Raw genomic sequence first — 25,905 nt, 5'->3', positions numbered from 1 at the left:
CCGCCGCCGCGGCCGCCCCGGCCCGGCCCGCTCCGCTCCCTCCGCTGCGCTCCCGCCCGCCGCTCGCTCCCTTCCCTCCCTCCCCTCCTCCCTCCCGGCTCCCGCCTCCACGCCAGCGCGGGGCTCGGGCGCAGCGCGCAGGCCGCGGCCCTGCCGCCGGCGAGGCCTCCTCCCGCCGCAGGTGAGCGGCCCGACCGCCGCCGCCGCCCTTTGTGTGCGCCTCGCCGGGGTGGGGGCGGCCCCGGGCGGGCGGCGGCCCCCGACACCCGACCCCGCCGCGGGGCCTCCCCGCGCGGCGGCGGCGGCGAAGGCCGCGGGGCGTCGTCCCCGCGCTGCCAGCGGGGCCGCCCGATGGGGAGCGGCGAGCGGCGGGCCGGGCCTGGCCGCGGGCTGCGGCGGCGGCGGCTGCCGGTGGCCTGCGAGCTCCGCGGCCGCCCCCGCGCCCCGCGGCCCTGAGGCGGCCCGGGCCCGGCGCCAGCGGCCGGGCCATGCCGAGCAGGCCGCCTCGCCAGTTTGAAAGTACCTCTGCGCTCCCGACCGCGCTCCCTAAATGGTTGTCGCTTCCCACCTCCCACGGAGGGATGAGTTAGGCTGGAGCTGGCGCCGACGCGGGTCCCCGCGCTGAGCCCTCGGTAAGCCAAGGTTGGTATCGCTCTTCCCTGCGAGGGGCACAATCTTCTCTCCCCGTTAGGCCGGGATGCTTCGCCGGCGGGTTCATCCTGCCGCGGTTTGCGGTGTGTGCGGGGGAAGGCGGCACCCGGCCTGGGCTGAAGTTTGGTGTCCCGCCGAGCTCGGGTGCGGTACCGTCAATGCGAGCCCTCGCTTTGTCAAGGTGAGCTCTGTAGGAGAAGGAGGCATCCTGCGTGTCAGCAGGACTGCGATGGCGCCTTTGGGGGCTTTACTGCCCGAAATTGTGCTGGAGCACAAAATAATGAAGTGTCTCCACAGTCAGAGGTGGGTCCTGCACTACCTGAGCTGTGGGGCTGGACCCAGTCTACTGAGTGCCGGTGGACTGTGGATGCTGGAAAGTAGGATTCCCTGGTATGCTTTATTGCATAGTTTTAAACATAAAAAATATTCTTGTGGACCAAGGATTTCCTTACCCTGGGGGCAAGTGGTTTGACACAGATATAGGGGTGCTCTTATGGGGCTCAAGGCTCAGGAGTGTTGGTGGCTGCTGCTCACCAGGGCTTGCACCTTCTCTCCTGAGGAGTGTTGACACTGCAGCTGTCTGCTGCTTGCCTGGTGGGTCTTATGCTTCTCTAAGTTGGTGTCAGCTTTTAATGGACATATCTAAAAGGCTGGAACTTTTCAGTGAGCACAAGCCTGATGATGTTCTGTAGCAAGGCCAGGCTGCAGCTCTGCCATAGGTTGGTTGGCTTCAGTGTACTTTTATTACATGGTTTGGTAGGAGGTTCAGCTAAGCCACTGCTTTAACTCTTCTTTTATCTTCACAGAGTGATGCCTGTGGGTTCTGTGCTCTGTCTGAGGATAGGATAACACTGAGGGCAAACATTCTCCTGAGCTCTCTGGCTCTTCCAGTCTGCAAGTGCTGCCCATGGAGGGGGAAATACTTTGCACACATCCCTTGGGTAATGGGTTTGCTATTCAGGAGCAGAACCGTTTCACAGAGCTGTTTCAGCTGGGGTGGGATCACGTTAGGATCTGCATTGGTGTGTGTAGAATCTAGCCTTTGATTGCATGGTGTTTGGTGCATAGCCTGTGCAGAGAGACAGATGTTCTCAGACAGTGCCACAGCACTGCTGGAGATGCAGTGACCCACTCAAGGCTGAGCTGAGCGGGCCCTGGGCAGTTGTGCTGCCTCTTGTGAGAGCACAACACCCAAACATGTGCCTGGCTGTGTCTGGGCAGAGCCCAGCCCTTTCCAGGCTGAGAACTCCTTGTCCCAGGCCCTGTGCACAGCAGCAAGTGGGCTCCAGTTCCACACTGGCTTCCTGGTAGCTTTGCAGGGATGCAGGAGAGTTTTCAGAGAGAGCCATGGGAGAAGGTTGATAGAGAATTGCCCATGTTTCTTCTAAGACCTGACAAGAGCTGTCTTCTTTCTTACAGAGAGAGCTGCTCCCTGGGTTGCCTCCTGTACCCTTCACAAGTGTGAGCACGTCACAGCCAGCAGAGAAGAGCCTCCTCCCGTCTTCAAGGCACTTGCCTCTGCCTCCTGTTCCTTTGTCCAAAAGAAGGAAAAGTCAGACCATATCAGTCCATAAGGAACCTGTGCTGGTCTAAGGAGGAGGCTCTGGAGTGTCTTCACCTCTTTTCTTCCCAGGATCCTGGCTGTGGGCTGGATTTTCTGGTCTCAACTTGAGGGGATCATTTACAGGGAATCAGGATCTCAGAATCTTTTGGTCTTGCTTTTACTTGAACCCTTTCATCCGGGAAGCTGAAGCTATCACTGCTAAAATCCCATTTTTTTCCCCAAGCATGTCAGAAAGCTGGCAGCAGCAACAGCAGCAACCACAGCAGCCGCCGCCACCGCAGCAGCACCACGCTGGGGCAGCCGCCCTCCCAGAGCACTCCATCCCTCCCAGCACTGCTGACAACCCCCTGGGCTGTGCCGTGTACGGCATCCTGCTCCAGCCGGACCCCGGACTGCAGCACCACCAGCACGCCCCCATCCAGGCTGGAGAGCCCTCCCACAAGTGCGGGGTGTGTGGCCATGACCTCGCTCACCTCTCCAACCCCCATGAGCACCAGTGCTTGCCGAGCCATGACCGCTCTTTCCAGTGTACCCAGTGCCTGAAGATCTTCCACCAGGCCACCGACCTCCTTGAACACCAGTGTATCCAGGTGGAGCAGAAGCCCTTTGTGTGCGGGGTTTGCAAGATGGGCTTCTCCCTCCTCACCTCGCTGGCGCAGCACCACAATGTCCACAACGGCAACGCCATGAAGTGCTCTATCTGTGAGAAGACCTACAAGCCCCCCGAGGTAGAGCATTCGCAGCCTCTCGACCCCTCGGAGAAGCCCTACAGCTGCTCCATCTGTCAGAAAACCTTCAAGCACCTCTCGGAGCTGTCCCGGCACGAGCGCATCCACACGGGCGAGAAGCCGTACAAGTGCACCCTGTGCGACAAGAGCTTTAGCCAGTCCTCTCACCTGGTGCACCACAAACGAACGCACAGCTCGGAGCGGCCCTACAAGTGCACGGTGTGCGAGAAGACCTTCAAGCACCGCTCCCACCTGGTGCGCCACATGTACGCGCACTCGGGGGAGCACCTCTTCAAGTGCAACGTCTGCGAGCTGCACTTCAAGGAGTCCTCGGAGCTGCTGCAGCACCCCTGCACGCCCAGCGGGGAGCGGCCCTTCCGCTGCGGGGAGTGCCAGAAGGCCTTCAAGCGTCCCTCGGACCTGCGGCAGCACGAGCGCACGCACAGCGAGGAGCGGCCCTTCAAGTGCGACCTGTGCCAGATGAGCTTCAAGCAGCAGTACGCGCTCATGCGCCACCGCCGCACGCACAAGGCCGAGGAGCGCTTCAAGTGCAACCTGTGCGAGAAGGGCTTCGTGCAGCCCTCGCACTTGGTGTACCACCAGCACGTGCACGGCATAGAAAACCTCTTCAAGTGCAACGTGTGCCAGAAAGGCTTCAACCAGTCCTCGGAGCTGCTGCGGCACAAGTGCGTGCAGAACGCGGAGCGGCCCTTCAAGTGCGCGGTGTGCAACAAGTCCTACAAGCGGGCCTCGGCTCTGCAGAAGCACCAGCTGGCCCACTGCGCCGAGAAGCCGCTCAAGTGCACGCTCTGCGAGAGACGTTTCTTCTCCTCCTCGGAGTTCGTGCAGCACCGCTGCGACCCCGCCCGTGAGAAGCCCCTCAAGTGCCCCGACTGTGAAAAGCGGTTCAAGTACGCGTCGGACCTGCAGCGCCACCGGCGCGTGCACACGGGCGAGAAGCCCTACAAGTGCTCCTCCTGCGAGAAGGCCTTCAAGCAGCGCGAGCACCTCAACAAGCACCACAGCGTGCATGCCCGGGAGCAGCAGTACAAGTGCATGTGGTGCGGGGAACGGTTCCTGGACTTGGGCCTGCTGCAGGAGCACAGCGTCCAGCACACGGCCGAGGGTGCCTACCAGGTGGCTGCCTGCTTGCCATGAGCCTCCCGCCCCACGGTGGCTTTCAGCTTGCATGGGACATTCCTGAGCCTTGGCCTTCCCTTCCCTCTCCTCGGTTGTTGGCAACCTCCAGGGAGGGTGGGGGAAAGGGAGGGTACGGTGTGTGGGCAGGTAAACTTTCCTCTGGCCTCAGTTATGCCTCCTGTATCGAAGTAGCAACTGATGATGTGGACATCTCAAAAGGCGTGGAAAGGAGAGGAGGGAGGTGGAGAGAGGAAACTATGCCTGTAGATGCCTGGTGTTCCCTGGACTGTAGTTTGTGCTGTACCTGCAGTTCCAGTCCTGGGAGCTCAGCTGTCTGACCAGCTCTTTGCGTGCAGCCTTTTTCCCCTGCCCTGCCTGGCAGGGTTGGTGGCAAGGATTGTGTGACTCTCCTTCTGGAGAGGGTTTAGGAGCAAGGCAGAGCCAGCCCTCCCTTCTCCTAGGGTGTGCTGCTCGGCCTAGAGATGGAAGGTTTCTGCTGCTGGGGTCTCCCAACTTGGTCCAGGCTCAGTTGAGGGCATCATTTCAGATCATTACTGTTGATTGACTGCCCCAACCTCCTCTGCTCTCCCTCCTTCTAGAGTGTTGAAAGGGAAAAGCCATGGGGCTTCACAGCTCCAAAAAGCACTTTGGCATTGCTGCTTTTGCAGTTGCTGGCTGTCACACTCTGCAAGGGTTCTGAGTGAGCCTGCCTGCCCCCTGTCCCTGCTAGCTGCACAGGGAGCTGTAGGAAGCACTGCGCTGCCACCAGAAAGCATGGCAAGGAGCACTGGGACAGTCTGCCTGGCAGGAGGTCACAGATTCTCCCTCTCTGGAGACATTCATAACCCACCTGGACATGTTTCTGTGTAACCTGCTTTAGGTGACCCTAACTCAGCAGGGGGTTGGACTAGATAATCCCCAAAGGTCCTTCCAGCCCTAACAGTTCCATGATTCTGTTACAGCATTCATACCCTGCTCCCGACCAAAAGCCTGGCATTCAGGAGCTGCTTCCCAAGGGATTTATCCCTCCTGCTGAGCCTTGCCTCCAGCCCCTTGAGCACCCCTTGGGCTGACAGTGGTACCTCCAGCAGGGCCAGGCAGTGGGCTGTCACAGCTCCAACACTAAGGGGTGAGATGAACACTACAATAACCTACAACTGCAGAGGTGTTGCCAGCAGTAACCCATGGCACGTGCTAGGGGCTTGGTGTCTGATTTGCTGGAGGAACCAGAGCGAGCCAGGAGAATCCTTTCTGGACTGCAGGCTCAGCTCCATGGGGAGGGCAAAGTTAGCAGTGGGTAAAGGAGAAGTCTATTTTTTCCCCCCTTGCAGGAGTCCTGTTTTACCCCTTTGCCCTTTCTTTACCTCGTCTGTATTTTTCAGGTTTTGCACACTTCTTGTAAACATCACTTAAAAATAAATCTCCCCTAGCAAGGTTGATGCAGCCTCAGGTGTTTTCCTCTGCAGGAATTTGCTGGCTTCTCATGTCCAAGATATCCATTGCATATCAGTTAGATGCCTTGAAGGTTGAAGATGTGCCTACTAGGTTGTCCCCCAGCTTTCCATCTTTGGAGATATTAAGTATCCATCTGTGGAGATGTTTAAGTCCCTGGCTGGAGGTGGTCCTGGACAACCTGCTGTAGCTGACCCTGTGCAAGCAAGGACTTGGACCTGGGGGTCTTCAGAGGTCCCTGCCAGCCTCAGCTCGTCTGTGGTGTTGGCTGGTGCTCTTGTGAGGTTGTAGTGAGCAGCAGCCCGTATGTGCTGCACACATGATTAGGACAAGGTTAATAACTCTTGTCCATGGCAAGTGTAGACAGATTAACCGTGCAGAGGGTTGGACTGGGCCTGCATCTCTGTTGGGGACACTTGTCTGAAAGGTGGGGAAAGGCTTTAGTTTTCCATTTCCAGCAACGTGAGGGGGAACAGAGTGCATTGTCAGGGGTTGGGACAGGGAAGTGACAGGGTAGACTCTGGGGCTGAGCCTTTTTCATGTGCAACTTTAAGGTGATTAAAACAGACTCTGCTCTCTGCTGCCCAAGGAAGAGGGACCCATGATGGTTATCTTACTTTGTGCTGCCTCAAAGATGTGGAACTTCCTACCAAGTTTTCCATCTGTGTTTCTTTTTCCTCTTTTTTTTTTGTTTTACCTTTTTTTTAAAAAAAGCAGTTTGTTAAAATTCATTAAAAATACTGTATAGTTTAACTTGATGTCATACTGAATCTTAAAAAAAAAAAGAGGTGTGGTAACTTGGATTTTTAAAGAGCTCTTTAGTTCTAGGTAGCTGGTTTTTGCTGTTTAATATGTAGTAAGTTCAGTGTATGCTTTACTGTAGGAGTAAAAGAGAGTCCAAACAAAGGAAGGTGAATCCTGTCTTTACAGAAGGGCTTGGTGGTGATGGAGGCTGCGAATGTGGGACCAGGTGGGGACTGTGGCACCCACCTGAACCCATGCTCTGTTCCTGCCTGGGGCCATGGTTCCTCTGCTCTTGCCCAGCACAGCTGCCAGGAGCTTAGTGGTCACTTGGGCACAGCACTGGCAGCCAGCATCAGTGCCCATGGCTCAGAGCTTGCAGAAAAACTCATCTTTGCTAGGAGGAGGTGGTGAGATCGAGTCAGCTGCAGCCTCCACGGGCTGTTGTGGCTCTGTTGTTTCTTTCTGGGGCAGCCGTTGGCTAGAGGAGAGTTTGGAAAAATCATCAGCTGGCTGTGCCCTGCTCTCTTCTCTCCCCCAGAGCCCAGGGGAGCTGCCTGGGTGACTGCCTGGCACTTGGAGCAGAGGAGAATGGTGGTGAGCCCCAGATACAGCCCCACACTGTGCAGGAGCTGCTAGACCCTGTCCCCTTGGTACAGCTGGACATAGGGACTGTTGGGGGGTGTTTCTCTTCTGCTGAGCAGCTGGGAAAGTCCTGGATGTCCCAGTGAGGAGCTCTGGCTCTGCCTAGGATGTTGCAGTGGCTGAGCAGTGCCCTGGGCAGAGAGACTCATCAGGGCTGTGGGACCCCATGCCAGGGAGGGAGGGGATGCTATGGGGAGCTTGGCAGGGATGAGCCCATGTCCAGGTCATCAGCTGGTGAATAGGTGCCTCCAGGCTCAAAAACATCATGGTGCAGGATTAGAATATGATTATTAGGACTGGCTGTGAGTCCATGGTGACTCAGTCTCTTGTGTCATTTGCTGCCCTGCAACAGCCCAAATCCAGCTGAAGCCCATGGAGAACACGCAGCTGGAGCTTGCAGGCGGAGGACCTGTGTGGGGTGGGCACTGAGTGGCCACAGAGAGCTTTGGGTATATTTTTATAGGAGCATTTTCTAGTTGGAAGCAGCAGTGTTGCCTACAGGGCTAGGGGAAGCAGGTCCACCTCCATTGCTGTGCCTTCAGGTCATGGTTTTTCCAGTGAGGTGGGAGGTGGAGGAAGTAGCAGGAGGCACATGAGTGTCAGGGGCTGTGCTGCTGTGTGGGGAGGCACAGGCTGGCCTGGGAGCTGATGTCCCTGGGGCATCACACTGCAGGGCTCTGCTGACTGCTGGTGTTTCCTTTTCAAACCAAAGAGCAGCTGGGGCCAAAGCCCTTTGGGGAGTAAACCGTGTCTCTACTCTGTACCTGTTGCACTTCACTTCTGGTGTTTATTTCAAGCAACTTTCAAGCTCCTGACTCTGCTTGGCCTCTTGCATTCCTCACTGCCCTGCAGCACCTCAGAGAGTTGCTGTGCTGGAGCTGGTGTGGCATCAGCCCTGTGGCAAGTGCTCGAGCCAGTTCAGGAGTGGCTGGCAGCCCACCCAAGGGTGCTGAGGGGCTGGGTGGTGGGGGGTCCCTCCCAAAGGGTGGTTCTCTTTGGCTGGCAGTCTGAGCATAGGGTGCTACGGAGTAGGTGGAGAGGAGGGTTAGGTTGGGCAGAGCTTGTGTGGGTGTTCTCCAGGACTTAAGTCCTGCTTTCTAGGGCTGCTGTTCCTCTGGCTTCCTGGGTCCAGGAAAAGGTAGTCTGTAACCTGGGCTTTTACTGATTTTCACTTCCCTTGACCCTACCTACAGGATGCCTTTAGCTGTCTCAGCCCCTTCCACAGGTTATACTTTTAAAAGACATTCTCAGCTTCTTTTCTCTTTGTTCAGTTCTTTATTTGTAAGCAGTGGTTTGTTTTTCATTCCTTCTTCCATACTGATTGTGTAGTTTCTTCCTTTGTTCCTACCTCCCTGTGCTCTCCCCAGCCCCAAATTCCTTTCCAGGCTGAGGCTGGATCCAGGTGATACCAAACCACTGATGGTGAGATGAGGTGTTTAGGATCTGAGTCTTGCTGGAATCCAGTGGGTGCATCTGGTCCTTCCCCACAGCAGGCCATCCATTTCACTGGGCATGGGCAATGCCTGTGACCTGGCTGCTTGGCATGGGATCCAAGCCAGAACCAAGAGCCAGAACAGAGCTGCAGGAAATGAGGACTGGGGTGGGAACTGCCATGTCCACCTCTAAAGGCTGGGGATTAAGTCAGTGAAGGACTGTCAGACATTCCTGGGGACATGTCATGGCCCTGGGCTGGGCTCAGACAGTGCACTTGGTTCTCCTGGGATTGCTGTGTGCATCAAGCAGGCAGCTGAGCTGAGGTAACTGTGGCATGGATGCCCCTGGGACCAGGGGATGCTCAGGTGGCCATGCCAGCTCTCTGGTGAGCAGATGCCATCTCTGCAGTCTGGGTGGGAAGATGTTCACGCTTGGGGCCCATGTACTGGACTGAGGGACAAAGGGGAAAGCATCCTCTGACAGAGTTTTGGGACCATCTCTGGGTACCCAAGCCTGCCTGTGCAGGGAGAAGAGGAGGGAGGAGAACACTTTCTGCATTTCCCTTGGGTATTTATCATCAAGTCCAGGCTGCAGCTGAAGCCTGATCATTAAAAAATAGGCAAAACCCTCTTATACTTCAGAGTTTGACTCTTTCTCCGCTGGGTGGTGAGTTCACCTGTGGGAAGGTTCCTGTGCATGCAGGTGAAATGCTGAGATTCACTAAGGGCAGGCCAGTGATGCTTGGGGCTGGCAGCTCCCCCAGGCCCAGGTGAGCACCCAGCTTCTCCCCAGCTGCCCGGCTTCCTCCGCAGCATCTCCTGGCAGCTGCCTCTGGCACTTTCTGGATGTGAAGATGCTGCTGTCACAGCGTGCCTGGGATGCTCAGTGGGGAGAGCAGGACCACAGGTGGGAGCTGGACTGTGGGCTTGTTTCTGAGTGCCTCCAAGCCGTGGATCTGAGGGACTTCATGGTCAGTGAGATTCTTGGGTGCCTCCCAACCTGTGGTCACGACTCCAGTAGAGTTCCTGGGGCTGTTGGAAGTCACAGCCAAGGTTGCTGAGGTTTGTGTGGCTTGCAGTGCCTTTAACACTGCTCTCCATGTGTTTCTAAGATGATACTCCATGTATGTGTGTATATATATTGTAATAACACATCCCGCTCTTCTGTGTGAGTGTCAAATGGTTTTGCTTTACTAATAAATTTATAGTTATTTATACCTTCCTGTGGGTGTGTAAGGTTTCTGGAGTGGAGGCCATGTGCCAAGCACTGCCTCCTCATCTGTCTTTGTGCTGTGTCTGGCTCTGCTTGGGTTTTTTTGGTTTTTTTTTTCATGTTTTCTTTCCCCTGAACTTTTTTGAAGTACAATTGATGGTTCATCTTCCTGGTAACCAGAAGATGCAGGGTACGAGCAGGCTTCCAGGGGCCAAAAGCAAACACAAGCAGAGTATGCTGAGTGTGTTTGCCCCTGCTAGAATTAGAATGATCCCTCCCCAGGGCAAAATTCCTCCCTGGGAGCTTCAGGGCAGGAGCAGACAGGATTCTCTTCCTGCCAGAAAGGAGCAGCTGTTCAGGGGGCAGAAGCTGCTGCATGTTGTGCTCTGGGATCCCAGCCCCACATTCAACTGTTCAAGCTTCTCCTGAGGGTTTGTTTTGCATCCCCCATGCTGTGATAGCAAGAGAGGAGCCCACTGCAGAGATGCCAGGGCCAGGCACGATGGGTACTTGTTGCCCACCAGGATGGAGACACCCATGGAGCCAGGGAAGGAGGAAGCAGGTCAGGGAGCTCCAGCGCTGCTCCAGGGAGCTCTGGGGTGCAGAAACAGGCTGGACATGGGGCAGAGAAGCCATGCTGGTACCTGGATTCCAGGGTGTCACTGTGGCCAGGATTAGGGGCAGTGGGAAAGGCTGGCAGTCGTGCAGGGCTGGAGGTAAACGGATCAAGCAGCAATTGGCAGGCTCAGCAAGGGGAGGCTTAGCCCAACCCAGCACAGATTTGCTGTCGTCGCTCTGGAGCTGGAGCAGAGCTGTGGGTGGAGCACCCTTGGCACATCACCTTGTGTCACCCCACGGGGTTCAGCAGCTCCACTGCTGCTGCTCTGCACATCCTGCACCCACCTGCACTTGGGTGAGACGACTGCCTTCCCCACAGCGCTGCCGGTGAGTGCCTGGGGTAGCTTTGGTGGCTCCAGGGATTTGGAGCATGCTCAAACCTGTTTGATTTTGGGGTTTATTTTGCAGCACTCTGCACCTAAACCAGGCTGGCTGCTGGAAGCCAGGGCACTCAGGACAGCTGGGTGCCAGTAATCCCATTTGCAGGCAGCACAGGGCTAATCCTCACAGAGCCCTGAGCCGATTGAGGTGGGATGGGGGGGTCAGTGGCGAGCTGCAGTGGCCAAGGGAGCCCACACACCCCAGGGGTGGCTTCCCAGGGAGGCAGTGCTGAGCTGCGGGGGTAAGTGGCAGCGAGGGAGGCAAGGGACGTGGCTGGGATCTTTGCAGGGCCACCTCTCACATCACAGGGGGGTTGGTGATCCGAAAGAGCGGAGGATGAGCTGTGCCGGTCCATCAGGAGAGATGCTGCGAGGGCTGGGTAATGGGGAGCATTGATCAGCTGCTGGGGGGAAGGAAAGGCCACGGTGTTCCCTGCTCCAAATGAGGCTGGGGTCTGTGCCCTTCTTGCTCTTAGAAATGAGACTAAGGCCCTTTGCTGGCTGGCAAAAGGAGCTGCCACAATCGGTGGTGGCACCACTGGATGCCTGCAATGCAGCAGGATGCACAAGGCCACCAACTCTTTTGTGTCATTGTATGCAAATCCTGGATACTTATTCCTATTTCTTTCAGCAGCTAGTTTTGTGGGGACCCACAAATGTTTCTGCTTATTTTTTGTTCAGACCTGGCAGAGGAACAGCCTCTGCCCTCTGCTTTCTTTCCCAGACCAAGGACAGGGATATGGTTGGTCCAGGCTTTTACAGCTGCACAAGCTCATGTCGAGGGAGAAGCCCTTGGCTGACAAAGATGGCTTGCTGCAGCCTCAGGGGGTTTTCTCCAGGATTGTTTGGGCTCAGTTGTGTACGTGGACCCTGGGTTTCTGTGGGACCTGTGAGAGTGCCAAAGCATGGGTGGAAATGCCTCTGCTGCACAGCACTGGCAGCTTTTCTTTGCTGTTCCCAGGGCATTCTCAGCTCCTTAATCCCTTGTACCCAGTGAGATACAAGGTAATTTAATTGGTTTCTGGCTGTCAGGCCTCAGGAGTGTTTTGCAGCCGCTGTGTCCAGCTGTGGGGTATGGGAGTCTCTGGGAGAGTGCATGGTGCAGGCAAGCACAGGGCTGAGGACACACATCACCCTTCCTGCAAACCCCAGCCTAGATTTAAGGAGCCAGGCTTTGGAGAGCCCCCAGCGAGCCATCTCAAGGGAACTGAAGATGTCCTGCATGCCTGAAAGCTGCATGAGGGGTTAATTCAAAGGGCCAGTGCTGAGCAGCTTCCAGTCTCTACCTGCTGCATGTGGGACTGGGATCATGTGTGTAACTGGGATTGAAACTCCTGTGCTGGGCTGGAAGGAGCTCAGGGATCTGCTTTCTTTTGCCCTTCACAGCTGTCACCTCAGGGCTGTCTGAGGTGCTCCTGAGCCTTCCTTTTGGGCAGAGTGGAGTATATTTAGAGGATTATTTTGGGCAGAGCGCAGCCCTTCAGAGGAGCAGCAGCAAGTGCAGCCCCCAGTTTGAGCTGGATGAGAGCCCCCAGCTCTTGTTCAGCACCTAAGAAGGGGAATGTGCAGCATCACTTGGCTCACTGGTGCCGTATCCCAGCCTGGAGCTGCTTCACAAAGGAAAGGAAGGGACCCAAAAAGACCAAGCAGCCAGGGCTTGGACAGTTGAATCCCTGCTCTGCAACATCTTACTTTTACCTACCCTATCAACACCACAGCAGCCACTGCTGGATGCCTTTGCTGCCCTTGCCAGAGCCCCCAGCAGGTACCTGCCCCAGCAGCCACCGTGTCCCTGGGGTGTGGCTGAAAGGTGGTGGAGCAGAGTTGTTTTGTAGGAGCAGAAAGAGGGGATGTGTGTGTTTGGACATGAACTTCCTCATAAAAAAATTCTGTTCAAATTACTGTTCAGCTTCCCTCAAATGAAAAATGATGGGCAGAGTAGAGGAACCTGAGCAGAGCATCACAGCTTCTGTGATCTATCTGCAATGGCTTCCTAGGCAGGACAGGTGTGAAAATGAAACATCTAGCTACCTTCAGGAAAAGGAGGAAGCTACCTTCAGGAAAAGCAAGTTTAACTGAGATGGTGAGAATAAAATAGAGCATTTAGTTTGCTCACAGTGCAGTGAGGGATGAGGGGTTGAGCTGGGTGTGCCCTGCCTGTGCTGCAGTGCCATGTTTCCCAAGCAGGACGTGGAGACGGAAGGACACCAAGGAGCTGCTCAGGAGACAGCTCAGTGAGCAGCTGGTGTTCCCTGGGCAGTGTGCAGCCCTGCTGCTGGGCTCCTGCCAGCTGGACACCCCTCGGCGCTGCCCACAGCCAGCGGGATGATGGGCTGGATTGACCGGGTGGTCCCCCAGCCCCCGGTGCCCCATGTGACAGAGGAGACCCCTGTGCAGGAGCTGCAGCCAGCTCAGGTGAGCAGGGAGCCAACCTGGGTGGTGATGGGGACACCACGAGCACGATGAGAGGTGCCTGGTGCCTCTGCATCCATCCCCAGCACTGCAGCATCCCCAGGAGGGATGGGGGCCAGGATGCATTCCTACTCTGAGCTGCTGGGAAGCAGCAGGAGGATGGGGAGTCCCTGGGGTTTGCAGCCACCTCTGAACAGGGACAGTGTCCCCTGTGCCTCATTCTCTGACACCTCCTGCCTTTTGCCCTGAAGGCACCAACAGGAAAGGCCGGTGGCCCCACAGATGCTGCAGAGCGGGCACGCACTGAGGGTAAGCCCCACGCTGGCTGCACATCAGTGCTCCTTTACCCGCCTGTCCCACTCCTGCCTGGCCTCCTGGGGCTGCCAGAGTGGTGATAGGAGCTTGCCTTATTTTCCCCTGCTGCTATTGAAGAAACAGAAAAGAAAGTGACTTTTGTGGTTTCTGAGGACTCAGGTTCTGTGTTTGACAGGTATGGCTCCTGCACCCTCTGTGCACGGTTTGCTCGGGATTTTGCTTTATGTTGGGGGCTGGATGCCTTGGATGGTGTCCCCAGCTTGACTCACACCTTTCCCTGGCAGTGTGGGGAGCAGTGTGCTCTCCTGGCTCTCCCATGGGCTGGAAAAGGTGATGCCCCAGCCAGCCCCAGCCCCAGGGCTGCAGGCACTTGGGAAGAGCTTCGAGACAAGCATCGACATTGCTGATGAGGTAGGAGACACATCTGGGAAATGCTTTGTGACATTCCCCCCTTCGCACAGCCCCCTGAATATCAGGCTAGCCCAGAGGTCCGAGGCTGTGAGGGGAGGAATATCAGGAGACGGCAAAGATTTCCAAAAGAGGTTCTTATCCCAGATATGTTGGTTCAGCTCTCTTTATTCTGTGATGTCCATGTGGAGAGCGGGGCAAAAGAGGACGAACAGGAAATGTCAGGGGTCTATATAGATTTTGGACAGGGTGGGCTTCCCTGGCTCTCCACCAACCCCGTTGGGGCAGGAAGGAGGGGTCCAAGGTTATCTTGATCGGAGTCACAGGGTCCCGGGGAAGGGGAAATAGAGTGCCCATCAGCTCACTGTAACAGCTTTGGTGTATTTGAGCTTCTACCTCTTTTTACCTTTTCTTCTTTTTTCCTTCTTACCACTCTCCCAGTGCTAACTGGGAGCACTAAACCAGCCCTGCATGGGTTTTAACCTTCATCCACCCCTGGGGAAAGGGCAGGTTTCCCTCCCCACTCAGTGGGGTGATCCCTCTCTCGGGCTGTCAGGTTTTCAGACAATATGTTTGCCTTTTCAGACAGAGGTCCAGGACCTTGGGAATGAGGATGACGATGGTCTGGGTAAGGAGAGCTGGGAGTTTGTAGTTTGCAGCATCCCGGGACTCCCACATGCCACCTCCCCAGTGATGCGGGCACTATTGTCCCCTTGCGCTGGCTGATGGGGCACCTGAGGCTCCCAGCAGTGCTGATCCCCCATGCCCACAGCAGCGCTCTCCCTGCAGAGATCACTCCCTTCGATGCCGAGGAGGATGTCTCCGAGGGCGAGCCGGAGACCGCCCCGGAGGAGTGGTGGGTGCCCAGCGAGGCTTGGGGGGATGCGGGAGGGCAGGAGGGCGCAGGATGAGCTCCCCGAGCGCGGCGCTGTCCCCGCAGGGCAGGAACACGGGTGCTCAGCTGGCTGTCACAGGGCTTCGAGAGGATTCTGCCGCAGCCGGAGGGGATGAAAAAGCCGGAGGTGAGCGCTGCCAGGCTTGGCAAGAGCGGGGCTACCGGGCAGAGATGAGAGTGGGGCGAACTCCCTGCCTTCATCCTCCTGCACACCCCAGCTGGGACCTTGGGGAGGAAAAGCCGAGGAAATCCGGCAGAGCAAAAGGAGACCTCTGGGTTCCTTAACCCTGATGCAGGGAGGGTGCTTCATTTGGGACTGACGGGTTGGTGTCAGCGGCCCTGGTGTCTGGGTTAAGTGGTTGTGGACACGGCAGTGGGGCTGAAACCAGAGCGGGTGGTGTGTGGGGCTGAGCATGTGGGTCCTCTTGCGGTGGGGACATGTCCACCTGGGGTGGCTGAGGCCGCAGGCAGTGCTCTGCCTCTGTCCCTCTGTCCCTCTGCAGACAGAGCCGAAGGAGAGGAGCGAGGGCGCGGTGGAAGGTGAGCGATCCGCGTCCCCCGTGCTGCTGATGGCCCCGCTGCGGCTGGGCTGGGCTGGGCTGCCCTCGTCCCCATGGCCAGGATCCCCTCTGTGCCGGGAAGGGTGGGGACACGGCTCCCAGGGGTGGAGACACGGGTCCCGGCATCACGGCACAGCCCCTACACAGCTCCTGTCCCGGACTGCCCGTGTCCTCCTCGGGCAGGAAAGAGCCCTACACATCTTCTGCCCCCCATCTCCTCCCCGGGCAGGAAAGAGCCCTACACATCTTCTGCCCCCCATCTCCTCCCCGGGCAGGAAAGAGCCCTACACATCTTCTGCCCCCCATCTCCTCCCCGGGCAGGCTGCCAGGGAAGCCCCCAAAGCCTGTCCCTCTGCGGGAGGTGACCCTTCCTGGCTTGCTCCACTTCCCAACCATTTATGACAGCTCCATTGCCAATCCTCCTTCTTTCGAATGACCCTGAGCAGGCACGGAGGGCACTAAAACCCAGGCCAGGTCTCAGCCCAGCGCGCCGGCGGCAGAGGAGGCGGCGGCGGGCCCGGGGGCCGCGCTGAGCGCCCGGGCCGCGGCTGCGGACGGGCTCAGGTAACCGCGGTGCCACCTTCAGCCAGCTCTGCTGCCAGAGACACGGCTGGTGCTGGGGGTAAGGTCTGGCTGCCGCTTCTAACAGGGGGTTCTCGTCTCCAGGATGTTCAGCTGGTTTGTCCAGGGGCTGGAGAAGGTGATGCCACAGCCGGTGACCAGGGAGAAGCAGGACACTCAGGTAGGCTGTGTGATGGATAGGGAAAGAGCACGGGAATGCCACATCCCTGACGAGCAGGGCGTCCCCTGCCCTGCAAATGCCGCTAGATCAGTGCTGGGACCTGCTGTGCTTTGGGCTCTTACCAAGTTCTGTCAAGAGAACAAGTCCCCATGATCTGCTTAGCTGATGAAAGCCAGGTTTTGGCTCCTAAGCAGCAGGAGAGCCCATAGCATGTGCTTTCTTTACTGTTTCCTTGCCTTTCTGTGCAGCACTGGCTGGTGTCCAGGCTCTGGCATCTCATGCAGGCGTGGCCCCAGCTCTAAGAAGAAGCAGCAGGAGCTTTACATAGCTCTCCTTTTCTTCCCTGGCCCCCAGGCAAACTCACTGTTGTGCTCCTGCTCTGTACCATTGAGTGTGGGGATGCTTGTGCCCATAGCCAAGCCATACAACTTGCCACAAAAATGGGGTATTTAGGGTAAAAGAGGGCATTGAGGGTAAAATTTAAGGGTTACTGAAAATGAGCAGTGTCTCATGGTTCCCTTCTCCTCTTGGCAGGGAGTGGCCACAGCAACCCCAAGTCCTGTGGAACAAAGTAAGTGATGGCTCCATTTCTTCATGGTGGTTTGACTGCCAAGCTTGTTATTGGCTTGGGTTACTGGGAAGAGGGGTCACGGGCATCTTTTATCTCCTGGTCTGTCCTGGGCCAGCTCAGGAACCCCTGGAATCCCCCAGGGAAGCCGTGGGAGGTTGTTGACACTTGAGATGAGGGAGCTGTTGCTGAGCTGTGGCATGGGCTTGGTAAAACTCAGGCTGAGGGAGTGTCCAAGTGCAGATCCCACATCCTCAGGTCCTGGGTTTTGAGGTTAGTGCTGATATCAAGGTCTGTCCTGAGCTGTGCTGGAGCTGGAGGGATTTGATCAAAGAATTACAAGGGAATTCAAACCCGCTGCTTACTTTCTCTCCTTTGGTGTTTGCCTGCTGTGAGGTGTCTAGGAAGGTACCCCAGGAAAACAAAATGCTGGGATTGGATGTCTTAGAATGGAATCTGCATGGCTGTGGGAAAACCTGCAGGGTTCACACTGCTGTGTGCCCATGGAGGGGGCCAAGCACCAGCTCTGCAGGCAGGGGGGCTTGGCTCCCCACTGCAGCCACTTTGGGGGATGCTGGACAGAATGCAGAGCCACAGCTGCCTCTGTGGATGGTCTGGGCAGGTTACACAGCCTTGTGCAAGTGCTGTCCCTTGAAAGGAGTGGCTGGTTGGGCTATGGGGGCTACTGATGGGAGCAGGGACAGTTGAGGCACATGGAAAATGCAAGCCCCTCAGGGATATGCTGGGAAGTTGCTCCCACAGGCCAACAGCCCCTTGGCAGAACCTCAGAGAGGGAAATCCTGGGGGAAGGCATTTCTCCATGTGTTTGTACAACCTGGAGGCCTGTGTGCTGCCATGGACCTCGGGAAGAGGCCAAGCCAGGGATGCTGCTGCATGTTCTGGGTGAGCACAGCCTCGGTGCCCAGCTGGCTTTGGTGCCTTGCGGCCTCTCCAGGTCACTTAAGCTGCCCAAGGAAGGGAATGATTGGGTCAAGCAAGAGATCTGCCCTTGCACCAAACTGCAGCACGCTCATTAATGTTTTCCTTCTCCTTTTGTTTCAGGGGGCAAAGGGGCTTAGCGCCTCTGAAACAAATGGAAAATGAAGACCGTGGCCAACCAGCCCTTCCCACACCCAAATGAGACCAACCTGAGGAGAAAGCACAGCTGGGGAGGCAAAGCAAAGGGGAATCTGCAAATGGTGTCTAGCTCCATCCCAGCTGGGGCAGTGGGGACCCAAGGCTGGCACAGGGACTCAGGGCTGTCCCACTTGGCTCCCTCTTTGCTCTGGGATTTGGAGCTACTGGTTTTGCAGGATGGTCTCTATGAGATGGGAGCCATAATTTACAGGATGGTAGAAAGGCATCACTTGGGACACCTCATTGGCAGAAAGATTTTTGCTGCAGTCTCCCAGCACTCCTGGCCCTCTCATTGCCCCCACAACATCTGAATATTCACCCTGAGACCCCCAGCTGAAATCTTCAGGCTTCTTTGAGTCAGCTTCTGCCGCTGAGGTGTAATGTTACAAACCTCCTGAAGCTCTTGTCAGCTCCTTGTTGCTTTTCTTCCAAAACTGAGTGTTTCCTCCCAGCAAGTGGAAAGGGCTCTGATTTGCAGCAGCAAATCAGGTGGGTGAGGTTAATCTCTAGGTGAATAGGTTGGAGTTAATGGTTAAACAGATTTGCCCAGGCTCTAAGAGAATTTACCCCAAACTCTCCTTACCTCCAACTATAGCTGCTCCCTCCATGGACAATCACAGCTCCATGGATGCAGCACTGACTGCAGCAGTGTCACACTGTGACACAAAATAACTCACAGAAGCAGGTTAGATGTAAAAGGAAAGAAAAAGAACCTAAAAAAGCAAACTTTATTTTCTGACTCCAGTATATATACAGTAGTAAATGTGATAGTGGATTGGAGGATGAAATTGCCACCTTTCCAACCGCACTGGTCAAACCAACAGTCCATCAATTCTCTCCACTCACAAATAAGAATGCAAAAGAATCATTATTTATATGAACATGCATGAGAAAACTCAGTTGAAATATGTAAATATCAGAAGGCATAGGAACTTTTAGAAGAACTTTAAAACTCTCAATAGAACAGGGCGACACAGCAGCAGGATGTCCCAGCAGGGAGGGGATTCCAGGGGCTGTCTCCAGCCCAGGGGTTGCAGGCAGGCATGGCCAGTGCAGGCACACTGGGCTCAGGGACTGGGAGCCCCTACACCCCAGGTTTTAGACACAGACCTTGGAGCAGCAGACTGGTTTGGGTTGTGAGCGACCTTTGAAGATGATCTAGCCCAACTTCCCTGTCCTGGGCAGAGACATTGTCCATTAGACAAGGTTGCTCCAGGCCCTGTCCAACCTGGCCTTGAACACTTCCAGGGATGGGGCAGCCACAGTACACTATTCCTTCCTTATGTCCAATATGAATGTCCCCTCTGTCAGTTTAAAACTGTTGCTCCTTGTCCTTACAGACCTTGGTAAAAAGCTTTTTTCCATATTTTGAATAAGCCCCCAGATGGATTGACAGGCCAGGTTAAGATCTCTCTCACTGTTGCATCTCTCTGGGACCATCCAGGCAACTGTAACAATGAGTTGTGAGCCAAGAGACCGCCCTGAGATCCATCCCATGTTCATAATCAATCTTGCTTGTACCAGGACGCAGTTTCAGTATTTACCACATTTTCATATAATGTATCCAAAAGCCATGGTGTGCTTTAAAAGCCATTTCCCTGATTGCTGTCCCATGTATTAATTAATGGAGATCCAGAGGGAATGGGTTAAAGGCATTGTGGACACCATGGGGTGGGTAAATAAGCCACAGATAGGACACTGCATGGGTTTCCTGCCTTTCTGTAGTTCAGTTTGCACGTTTCCTATTAGCTTTGCTGTGGGCATTAGGTTTTGCTGTCAGGCAGACCTCAAAATAAACTGGTTTTACAGCAAGCGGATGTGCTTCCTCCTCCTGTTTCTCTGGTGTGAGCCTGATGTGGTAGGATGGATACCCCTGGGACTTGGAGAGGGCTCCTCATGGGTCAGACTGCTCACTCTGCAGCTGGCCTACAGCCCCCAGGAACCTGCCATGGGTTTTGCCCCAGTGATGCTGGGAAGAGCTGTGGGATGTTCCTTGCCTGGGAGAGTGCTCAGGCTGGACAGGACGTGGTGCTCGATCTGGGCTCTGGGCTGGGTCTTGCAGACCCAGGGCTCTTGGGCTGTGCTAGGTCAGAAATTCACTGGGGGGTCACAAGGGGAAAGGTGTTGGGCTCTTCCAGATTCCAAGGAGGGACAAAACATGGCCTGGAGATGGGCCAGGTCACTGCTGGTGGAGGAGGCTACACGTGCTGGGAAGCCAGCACTCATCTGTGTGCAGAGGATTATAGCTTTGATAGAATCACAGCATGGTTTGGGTTGGCAGGGCCCTTAAAACTAAACCAGTTCCAACCTCCCAGTTATGGGCAGGAACATTTTGCACTAGACCAGGTTGCCCAAAGCCTTCATGGGGTTTTGGCTGTGCTTGGCAGAAAATGGTGAATTTTCTTCTTCCTTCTGGCAGCTGGGCAGCACAGCTGAGGGGCAGCAGGGCTGCCCAGCTCTGTGCAGGCTGAGAGCTGCTTCAGCACTGCCCCATGGAGCACAGCAAACCTGGGACCTGCCCTGGCCCGACCCCTGGCCTCTGGAGAACGTGCTACTGTCACTTCACCTCCCTTTCCCTGTGGTATTCACATTCTCTGAGCAGAGGGAGATGATTCTCTCCCAGGATGTTTCCTGGAAAGTTGTGAGATGCAGCGAGAAAGCTCAGAGAAAGAAGAAAACAATTCTTACCTCTATTGGTTGTTCCTGTTGTTTGGAACCTGTGGAATGTTTTATGGAGATTGTTTACTAAGGAGTAATTTGTTAATTGGCACCAATGATGGTTGTTGGGATTGATTGGCCAATTGGGTCAAAGCTGTGTCGTGACAGTCTGGAGACAGTCACAGGTTTTTCTTGGGTATCTTTTTAGTATGATATAGTTCTAGTAGAGTATTAATGTAATATAATTTAACTTAATAAAAGCAATTTATTCCGCTTTCTGCAACATGAAATCAGAGCACGTTATTCCTTGCACAGGGGGGTCACACTACTTCGATATTTCCCCATTCCTGTTTCAGTTCATGCAGCCCCTGGGGAACAGGAGGAAACCCATCTCATGCTGAAAGAGATCGATGAGAGCCAGCTTAATGAAGCGATGATGGCCTGGGCTCACAGGGCTGAGCTGCAGACAGAGGCTCGTTCCCTTCCCACCATACAGGAGGAACCTCAGGAAGAAGAAACCAGGTAGGGGAAGGCAGATGCTGTTGAGGGGAAGGTCTGTGTGTTCTCTCTCAGGGTCTGGGTGTCGAGGTGACCCCAAGAGTGTAAAAGTCCTCATTTCCCAGCCTGAAGAGCCAAAGAAGGAGTCTGAATGTGCAGGGTCGGCTTCTCAAGGGTGTTTATTTTCTCTTATCTATATCATTCTTTCTCTGACATGCTGAGCTCTGTCTAGCAGCTTGGCCACGGCATTCTGTCTGCACTCTAGGGCAGCATTTACATTTTATACCAAAAACTACATGTGCCATGTTTACAATAACGTGCCAATACTTATCCTTTATGTTGGACAGTGTGTCTCTACCTTAAACCAATAGAAAATTGTCACCATCACACCAAGACAGGGGGGGCAAGAAGAAGGAGAAGAAGGTCAGGACACACCCAAATCCCTCCATCTTGTCCCCTTGAACCCCATTCAAAAAAGCCCCAAATTCTACTTTTTCACCCTGTATTAATTCAACTATCACACTACTCCAACCCTTGTGGCTTGTAATTCCTCATACAAAGTTGGCAGTTTTTTCCATGGGCTAACATTGAAGCCACAGGTGTTTTTGACATCATGCCAGGGTCTCTGAGCCCCCTGCCAGGGTTCTGAGACAGCCAGGGCAGCCAGAGGGATGTCCTGGATTCCCACAGTTCTCCAGTCACCAGTGTGGTGGCCATGGGAGGGGACAAGCCTGTCCCTGGGCATCCATCCTTGCAACTGCTGGTGCTGGAGCTGGTGGCCGAGGTGCCTGTTTCCAAAAACGGGGGAATCCCCTAGTAGGATCCAAAAGGTGCTTGATCAAATGTCTTTTTCTTCTGGTGTCTCAGTACTGGTTAGGGCAGGCAGTGGCAGAGCCATGGGAGCAATGCTCACAGTGCCCTGCAAAGGACAGGTGAGGGAGGCCCTGCTTGGGCTCCTGGGAGCTGAATTTGGCCCCAAGGCAAGAGGCCTCAGACCTTGTTCCCAGCAGTTGTGCATGCAACTGGAATGACATTCAGAAATGGAAGTTGTCTCTGTGTAATTCACCCTTGGTTCTGCAAAAGAAACCCCTGCTGGGGAATTCCCAAGGGCTGGGCAGTGTGCTCAGAGCCAGGAGTGAGCGGTGTCGCAGCAGGGGGATGAGAGGGGTCCTTGCAGGCTCACAGAGGGTTTCTGAGCACCCCAAAATGCTCCCTGAGCCCAGCACAGCCAGGTGAGCACAGCAGTTCCCCCCTCCCACACAGGCAGTGCTCAGCTTTGCTCAGCACAAGGTGTGCCCTGAGCCACTGGCCCAGCAGAGCTCGGCCAGAAAACGCGGGACACGCAGAGCCCCTCGCGTGAGCCCCGCATGCACCTCGGGGCTCCAGCTCATGAGCTTCTCCTTTCCAGACTGTCTTTGTGCTCCCCAAACACTACCGAGGAGGAGGAGGAAAAGGAGGAGGAAGAGAGAAAGAAAGAGGAAGAGAAAAGGAAGAAAGAGGAGGAGGAGGAGGAGGAGGAGGAGGAGGAGGAGGAGGAAAGGAGAAAAGAGGAAGAGGAGATGAAGCAAGAAGAGGAGGACAGGAAAGAGGAGGAAGAAGAGAGGCAGAAAAAGGAAGAGGACAGGAAAAAGGAGGAGGAGATGAAGCAAGAGGAGGAGGACAAGAAAAAAGAGGAAGAGGAGTGGAAGAACGAGGAAGAGGGCAGGAAAAAGGAGGAAGAGGAGAGAAAGACAGAGGAGGAGAACAGGGAAAAGGAGGAAGAGGAGAGGAAGGTAGAGGAGGAGGAGGACAGTAAAAAAGAGGAAGAGGGCAGGAAAAAAGAGGAGGAAGAGGAGAGGAAGGAGGAGGAGGACAGGAAGAAAGAGGAAGAGGAGAGGAAGGAAGAGGTGAAGAAGAAAGAGGAGAAGAGGAAGAAAGAGAAGGAGAGGAAAAAAGACAAGGAGAAGAAGAAAGAGGAAAAGGGGAAAGAGGAAGATACGAAAGAGGAGGAGCAGGAGGAGAGTGCAGAGTGAGTGGCTCCCGTTGCCTTTAGGGCTTTGTTGGAATCGAGCGTGATTGCAGCTTTTGTTTCAAGTGCGTTCAGCAGCTGGAGAGGCTGAAACACCCACGGCAGAGCCGAGCTCCCAGCCGGGCAGGGACGGGGCTGCCGGGCAGGGATGGAGGTGCTGGGCAGGGATGGGGGTGCCAGGAAGGGATGGGGGTGCCAGGAAGGGATGGGGGTACCGGGCAGGGGTGGGGGTGCTGGGCAGGGATGGAGGTGCTGGGCAGGGATGGCATGGGGAGGGATGGCATGGGGAGGGATGGCATGCCAGAGGGATGCCATGGGGAGGGATGGCATGGGGAGGGATGGCATGCCAGAGGGATGCCATGGGGAGGGATGGCATGGGGAGGGATGGCATGCCAGAGGGATGCCATGGGGAGGGATGGCATGCCAGAGGGATGGCATGGGGAGGGATGGCATGCCAGAGGGATGGCATGGGGAGGGATGGCATGCCAGAGGGATGCCATGGGGAGGGATGGCATGCCAGAGGGGTGCTTTGGCAAACCGGCTCCCCCCAGGGCTCGCTGCTGACGCGGCACCTGGTGACAGGAGCGTCTCCTGGTGACACGGGCTCCGTCTCCATCGCGGCCGCCCGTAGCAACCGCAGCCCCTTTTGCCTTCATGGGAGGCAGGAGCACCCAGCTCCGGGAGATGGGCCCGGCTATTTCAACCATATCCATTAATTCAGGGCACTCGGGATTATTCTGAGTGTCACAGAGCTGAATGTAAAGACAGGATTATGTGTTGTGTCTGCAAATGCTGCTTCAGACAAGTAGGTGCAATTTTACATTTTTCTCCTGTTGTAGAAAATAGCCGAGTTCTTGTGAAAGGTGGTGACTTTGGTCTAGATGGTATTGGGAGACATCTTCCTGCTCAGATTAGTAGTTTGCTCTGATTTCATATGAGATAAACATTTAGGGATTACCTAGTACTACAATATTATTCTGTGTTAATTCCTCTAAAGTAGCTAGATTTTCAGGAAGAAGCTGAAAACACATGATTACTCAGTGTCAAACCCATATGTTTGTATTTCATCAAAGTCTGGTCCTGGAGCTTCACTATAGAAACTTGAGCTTCAGTTGTGGGGTGAATGAGATGCTACTCCATCCTTCAATGTGTTTGTTTATTGGGAAAACAGAGAGAGACCAACAGGTTTTCTAGTTTAGGATGGAAAGATTTGTGATCACATTTGAAGAGAGCATAATTTTAAATATTAAGGAGGGAAATTATTAAATATAACAAGAGAGTATTTAGCTCTCTTAAAATTCTTCTCCTTATCCCAAATCCCTGCTTTGCATTTCTTGCTAGGAAAGAACAAATCAAGAGGTAAATGCACAGAGCAACACTTGAGGTGCTTTTATTTCAGTTATGAAGTTATATTAAAGCAATAAAATCAATCTTAGGAGCCCCTTTGTCAGAATGCTGGAGCTGAGGTCTGTGCTTGCTCGGGAAGGAAAACGAGAATTACATGTCCTGGTGGTGTCTTGCACAGGCAAACATGGGATTTGAATAGTTCTTGTGGGAAAGCCTTGCCTGGAAATTGCATTTTGGCTTTTTATTTGGCCCACTTTAATTATATGAGAAATGATGCACAGGAGGAGAAACATTCTGCCTGGATCTTTCTGCCTCTGCAGTTTTTTGTTATACCTGACAATGCCCTGATTTATTTATGCACCTCTCACCTGGTCTCCCAGGCAGTATTTCTTCTCTTCCTTCCAGACCCCTGCTGCAGCCTCCTTGTCTCCTTGCTGAGGAGGGTGTGGATGAAGCCTGCCTTGCCCAGGAGGCCCTCAGGCTTGAGCAGCTGGAGGAAGCTGAGATAAGTAATCTGGAAGGTGCCCTTGTGCAGGTACGGCCCCGCTCCCTGCTTGGGCTCCCTGCAATGAGCTCTTGCTGCCCTGCAAGTGCTGGGGCTCAGGGCTTCTCCAAGAGGGACAGCAGGCTGGGCTGGGCACAGGACGTGTCCCCATCCCTGGAGGGGACAGCAGAAGTAGCTGTGGCTGGAGGGAAGGCTCCTTTCACCCTACAGGGTGGGCACTGCACAGGAAGCTGAGAATCTGGTGGTAGGAGGGATATGGGGCGTCCAGTCAAGCTGCAAGGTCTGTTCTTTTGCTGACAGAATGGGCTTTTACTCTTTAAAATGGCTTTTTTTTTCATTTTGAAGGCGGAAGAGGAGACAGCTGAAGCTGATGCTGAAGGTACAGCCTGTAGCAGAACGATGCCAAAGTGGGGTGAAGAGAAGCAGGGTGCCTGATGGAGGGAGAATTGAACTTCTCCTTTCCTGCTGTCAGGGAGCAGGGAACTGACTCCTCTGCAGCTTGGGCCTGCAAGGGCAGGCAGGGCTGTTCACTGGGGTAAAACATCCCGTGGGCACAGCACAGTGGCAATATTGGCATTGTCTGGAGCTAGCTCGGAATGTACAATGCTTAGTCCTGTTGCTTAAGCAATCCCTGATGTGAAATAAGAGTTTCTCTTTCAGCTGGAGGATGTACAGGGATAAAAAGTATTTTCTCTACCACTTTTCTCCCTTTGGGAAATAATCAGTGGCATAAAACACGTTTTAATGTAACGTTATAGGAAGCAATGGGTGGTAATGAAAATCAGGTGGTGAGTTCCCACTGCAGCCTGACTGAGCAAAGGCACATCCTGGCAGAACTCCACTGGCATCAGGGAGTTGCACAGGGAATGGCTTGCCCTCACCCCTGAGATTCTCTGCTTGCAGCCCTTGCAGAGGGGCAGCGATTCTAGAAAATGCTGATTTGTCAGGAACTGTAGTGATAGGACAAGTAAAAATTGAAGGAGGGGGAATTTAGGTTAGGTTATTAGGAAGAAATTTTCAAGGTGAGGGTGGTGAGATATTAGAACATGTTGCCCAGGGAGGCTGTGGATGCCCCAACCCTGGCAGTACTCAAGGCCAGGCTGGATAAGGCTTTGAGCAACCTGGAGTAGCAGAAGATGTCCCTGCCCATGGGACGTGACCTTTAAGGTCCCTTCCAACCCTTAACCTTCCATAACTCCACCAAAAACACGTGCTAGGATGGCCAGCAGTGCCAGCAAGGCCTGTGAGCAGCAGGCAGCCCTGGAGCACAGTCAGCCCCACATCCCT

General features: G+C 54.8%; 2 protein-coding genes across 5 annotated transcripts in view; both read left to right on the top strand.

Annotated features, from left to right (window-relative positions):
* Positions 1–438: 438 nt before the first annotated feature.
* ZNF319 (zinc finger protein 319) lies at positions 439–9,576 on the top strand. 4 transcript variants are annotated; one of them, XM_085589837.1, is made up of 3 exons: positions 439–632; positions 1,458–1,592; positions 2,071–9,576. In XM_085589837.1, the coding sequence occupies exon 3, from the start codon at positions 2,440–2,442 to the stop codon at positions 4,099–4,101; it is 1,662 nt and encodes a 553-aa protein (XP_085445963.1). In that variant the 5' UTR covers positions 439–632; positions 1,458–1,592; positions 2,071–2,439; the 3' UTR covers positions 4,102–9,576. The 4 variants fall into 4 exon arrangements, with proteins under 4 accessions (XP_085445963.1, XP_085445961.1, XP_085445962.1 ...); XM_085589835.1 differs by having other exon boundaries at positions 439–642; XM_085589836.1 differs by lacking the exon at positions 1,458–1,592 and having other exon boundaries at positions 440–632.
* Positions 9,577–9,711: 135 nt separating this feature from the next.
* CNGB1 (cyclic nucleotide gated channel subunit beta 1) overlaps positions 9,712–25,905 on the top strand; it is a 31,771-nt gene continuing 15,577 nt past the window's right edge. The window contains exons 1-16 of the mRNA XM_085589820.1: positions 9,712–10,512; positions 12,753–12,980; positions 13,229–13,286; positions 13,410–13,467; positions 13,577–13,703; positions 14,286–14,328; positions 14,490–14,556; positions 14,641–14,722; positions 15,099–15,135; positions 15,602–15,719; positions 15,822–15,897; positions 16,432–16,468; positions 20,617–20,782; positions 22,167–22,766; positions 24,519–24,648; positions 24,964–24,997. Of these exons, the coding sequence (XP_085445946.1) occupies positions 12,891–12,980; positions 13,229–13,286; positions 13,410–13,467; positions 13,577–13,703; positions 14,286–14,328; positions 14,490–14,556; positions 14,641–14,722; positions 15,099–15,135; positions 15,602–15,719; positions 15,822–15,897; positions 16,432–16,468; positions 20,617–20,782; positions 22,167–22,766; positions 24,519–24,648; positions 24,964–24,997 (1,723 nt within the window). The 5' untranslated portion in view covers positions 9,712–10,512; positions 12,753–12,890. The remainder of the gene's footprint in view (positions 10,513–12,752; positions 12,981–13,228; positions 13,287–13,409; positions 13,468–13,576; positions 13,704–14,285; positions 14,329–14,489; positions 14,557–14,640; positions 14,723–15,098; positions 15,136–15,601; positions 15,720–15,821; positions 15,898–16,431; positions 16,469–20,616; positions 20,783–22,166; positions 22,767–24,518; positions 24,649–24,963; positions 24,998–25,905) is intronic.

Source organism: Lonchura striata, chromosome 11 (genome assembly GCF_050655825.1).
Source record: "Lonchura striata isolate lonStrDom1 chromosome 11, ASM5065582v1, whole genome shotgun sequence".
Taxonomy (NCBI): domain Eukaryota; kingdom Metazoa; phylum Chordata; class Aves; order Passeriformes; family Estrildidae; genus Lonchura; species Lonchura striata.
This window is presented reverse-complemented; position numbering and strand designations above follow the sequence as displayed.

Coding starts and splice junctions, on each gene's coding strand:
- ZNF319 (XM_085589837.1), top strand. CDS start 2,440: ATGTCAGAAAGCTGGCAGCAGCAACAGCAGCAACCACAGCAGCCGCCG.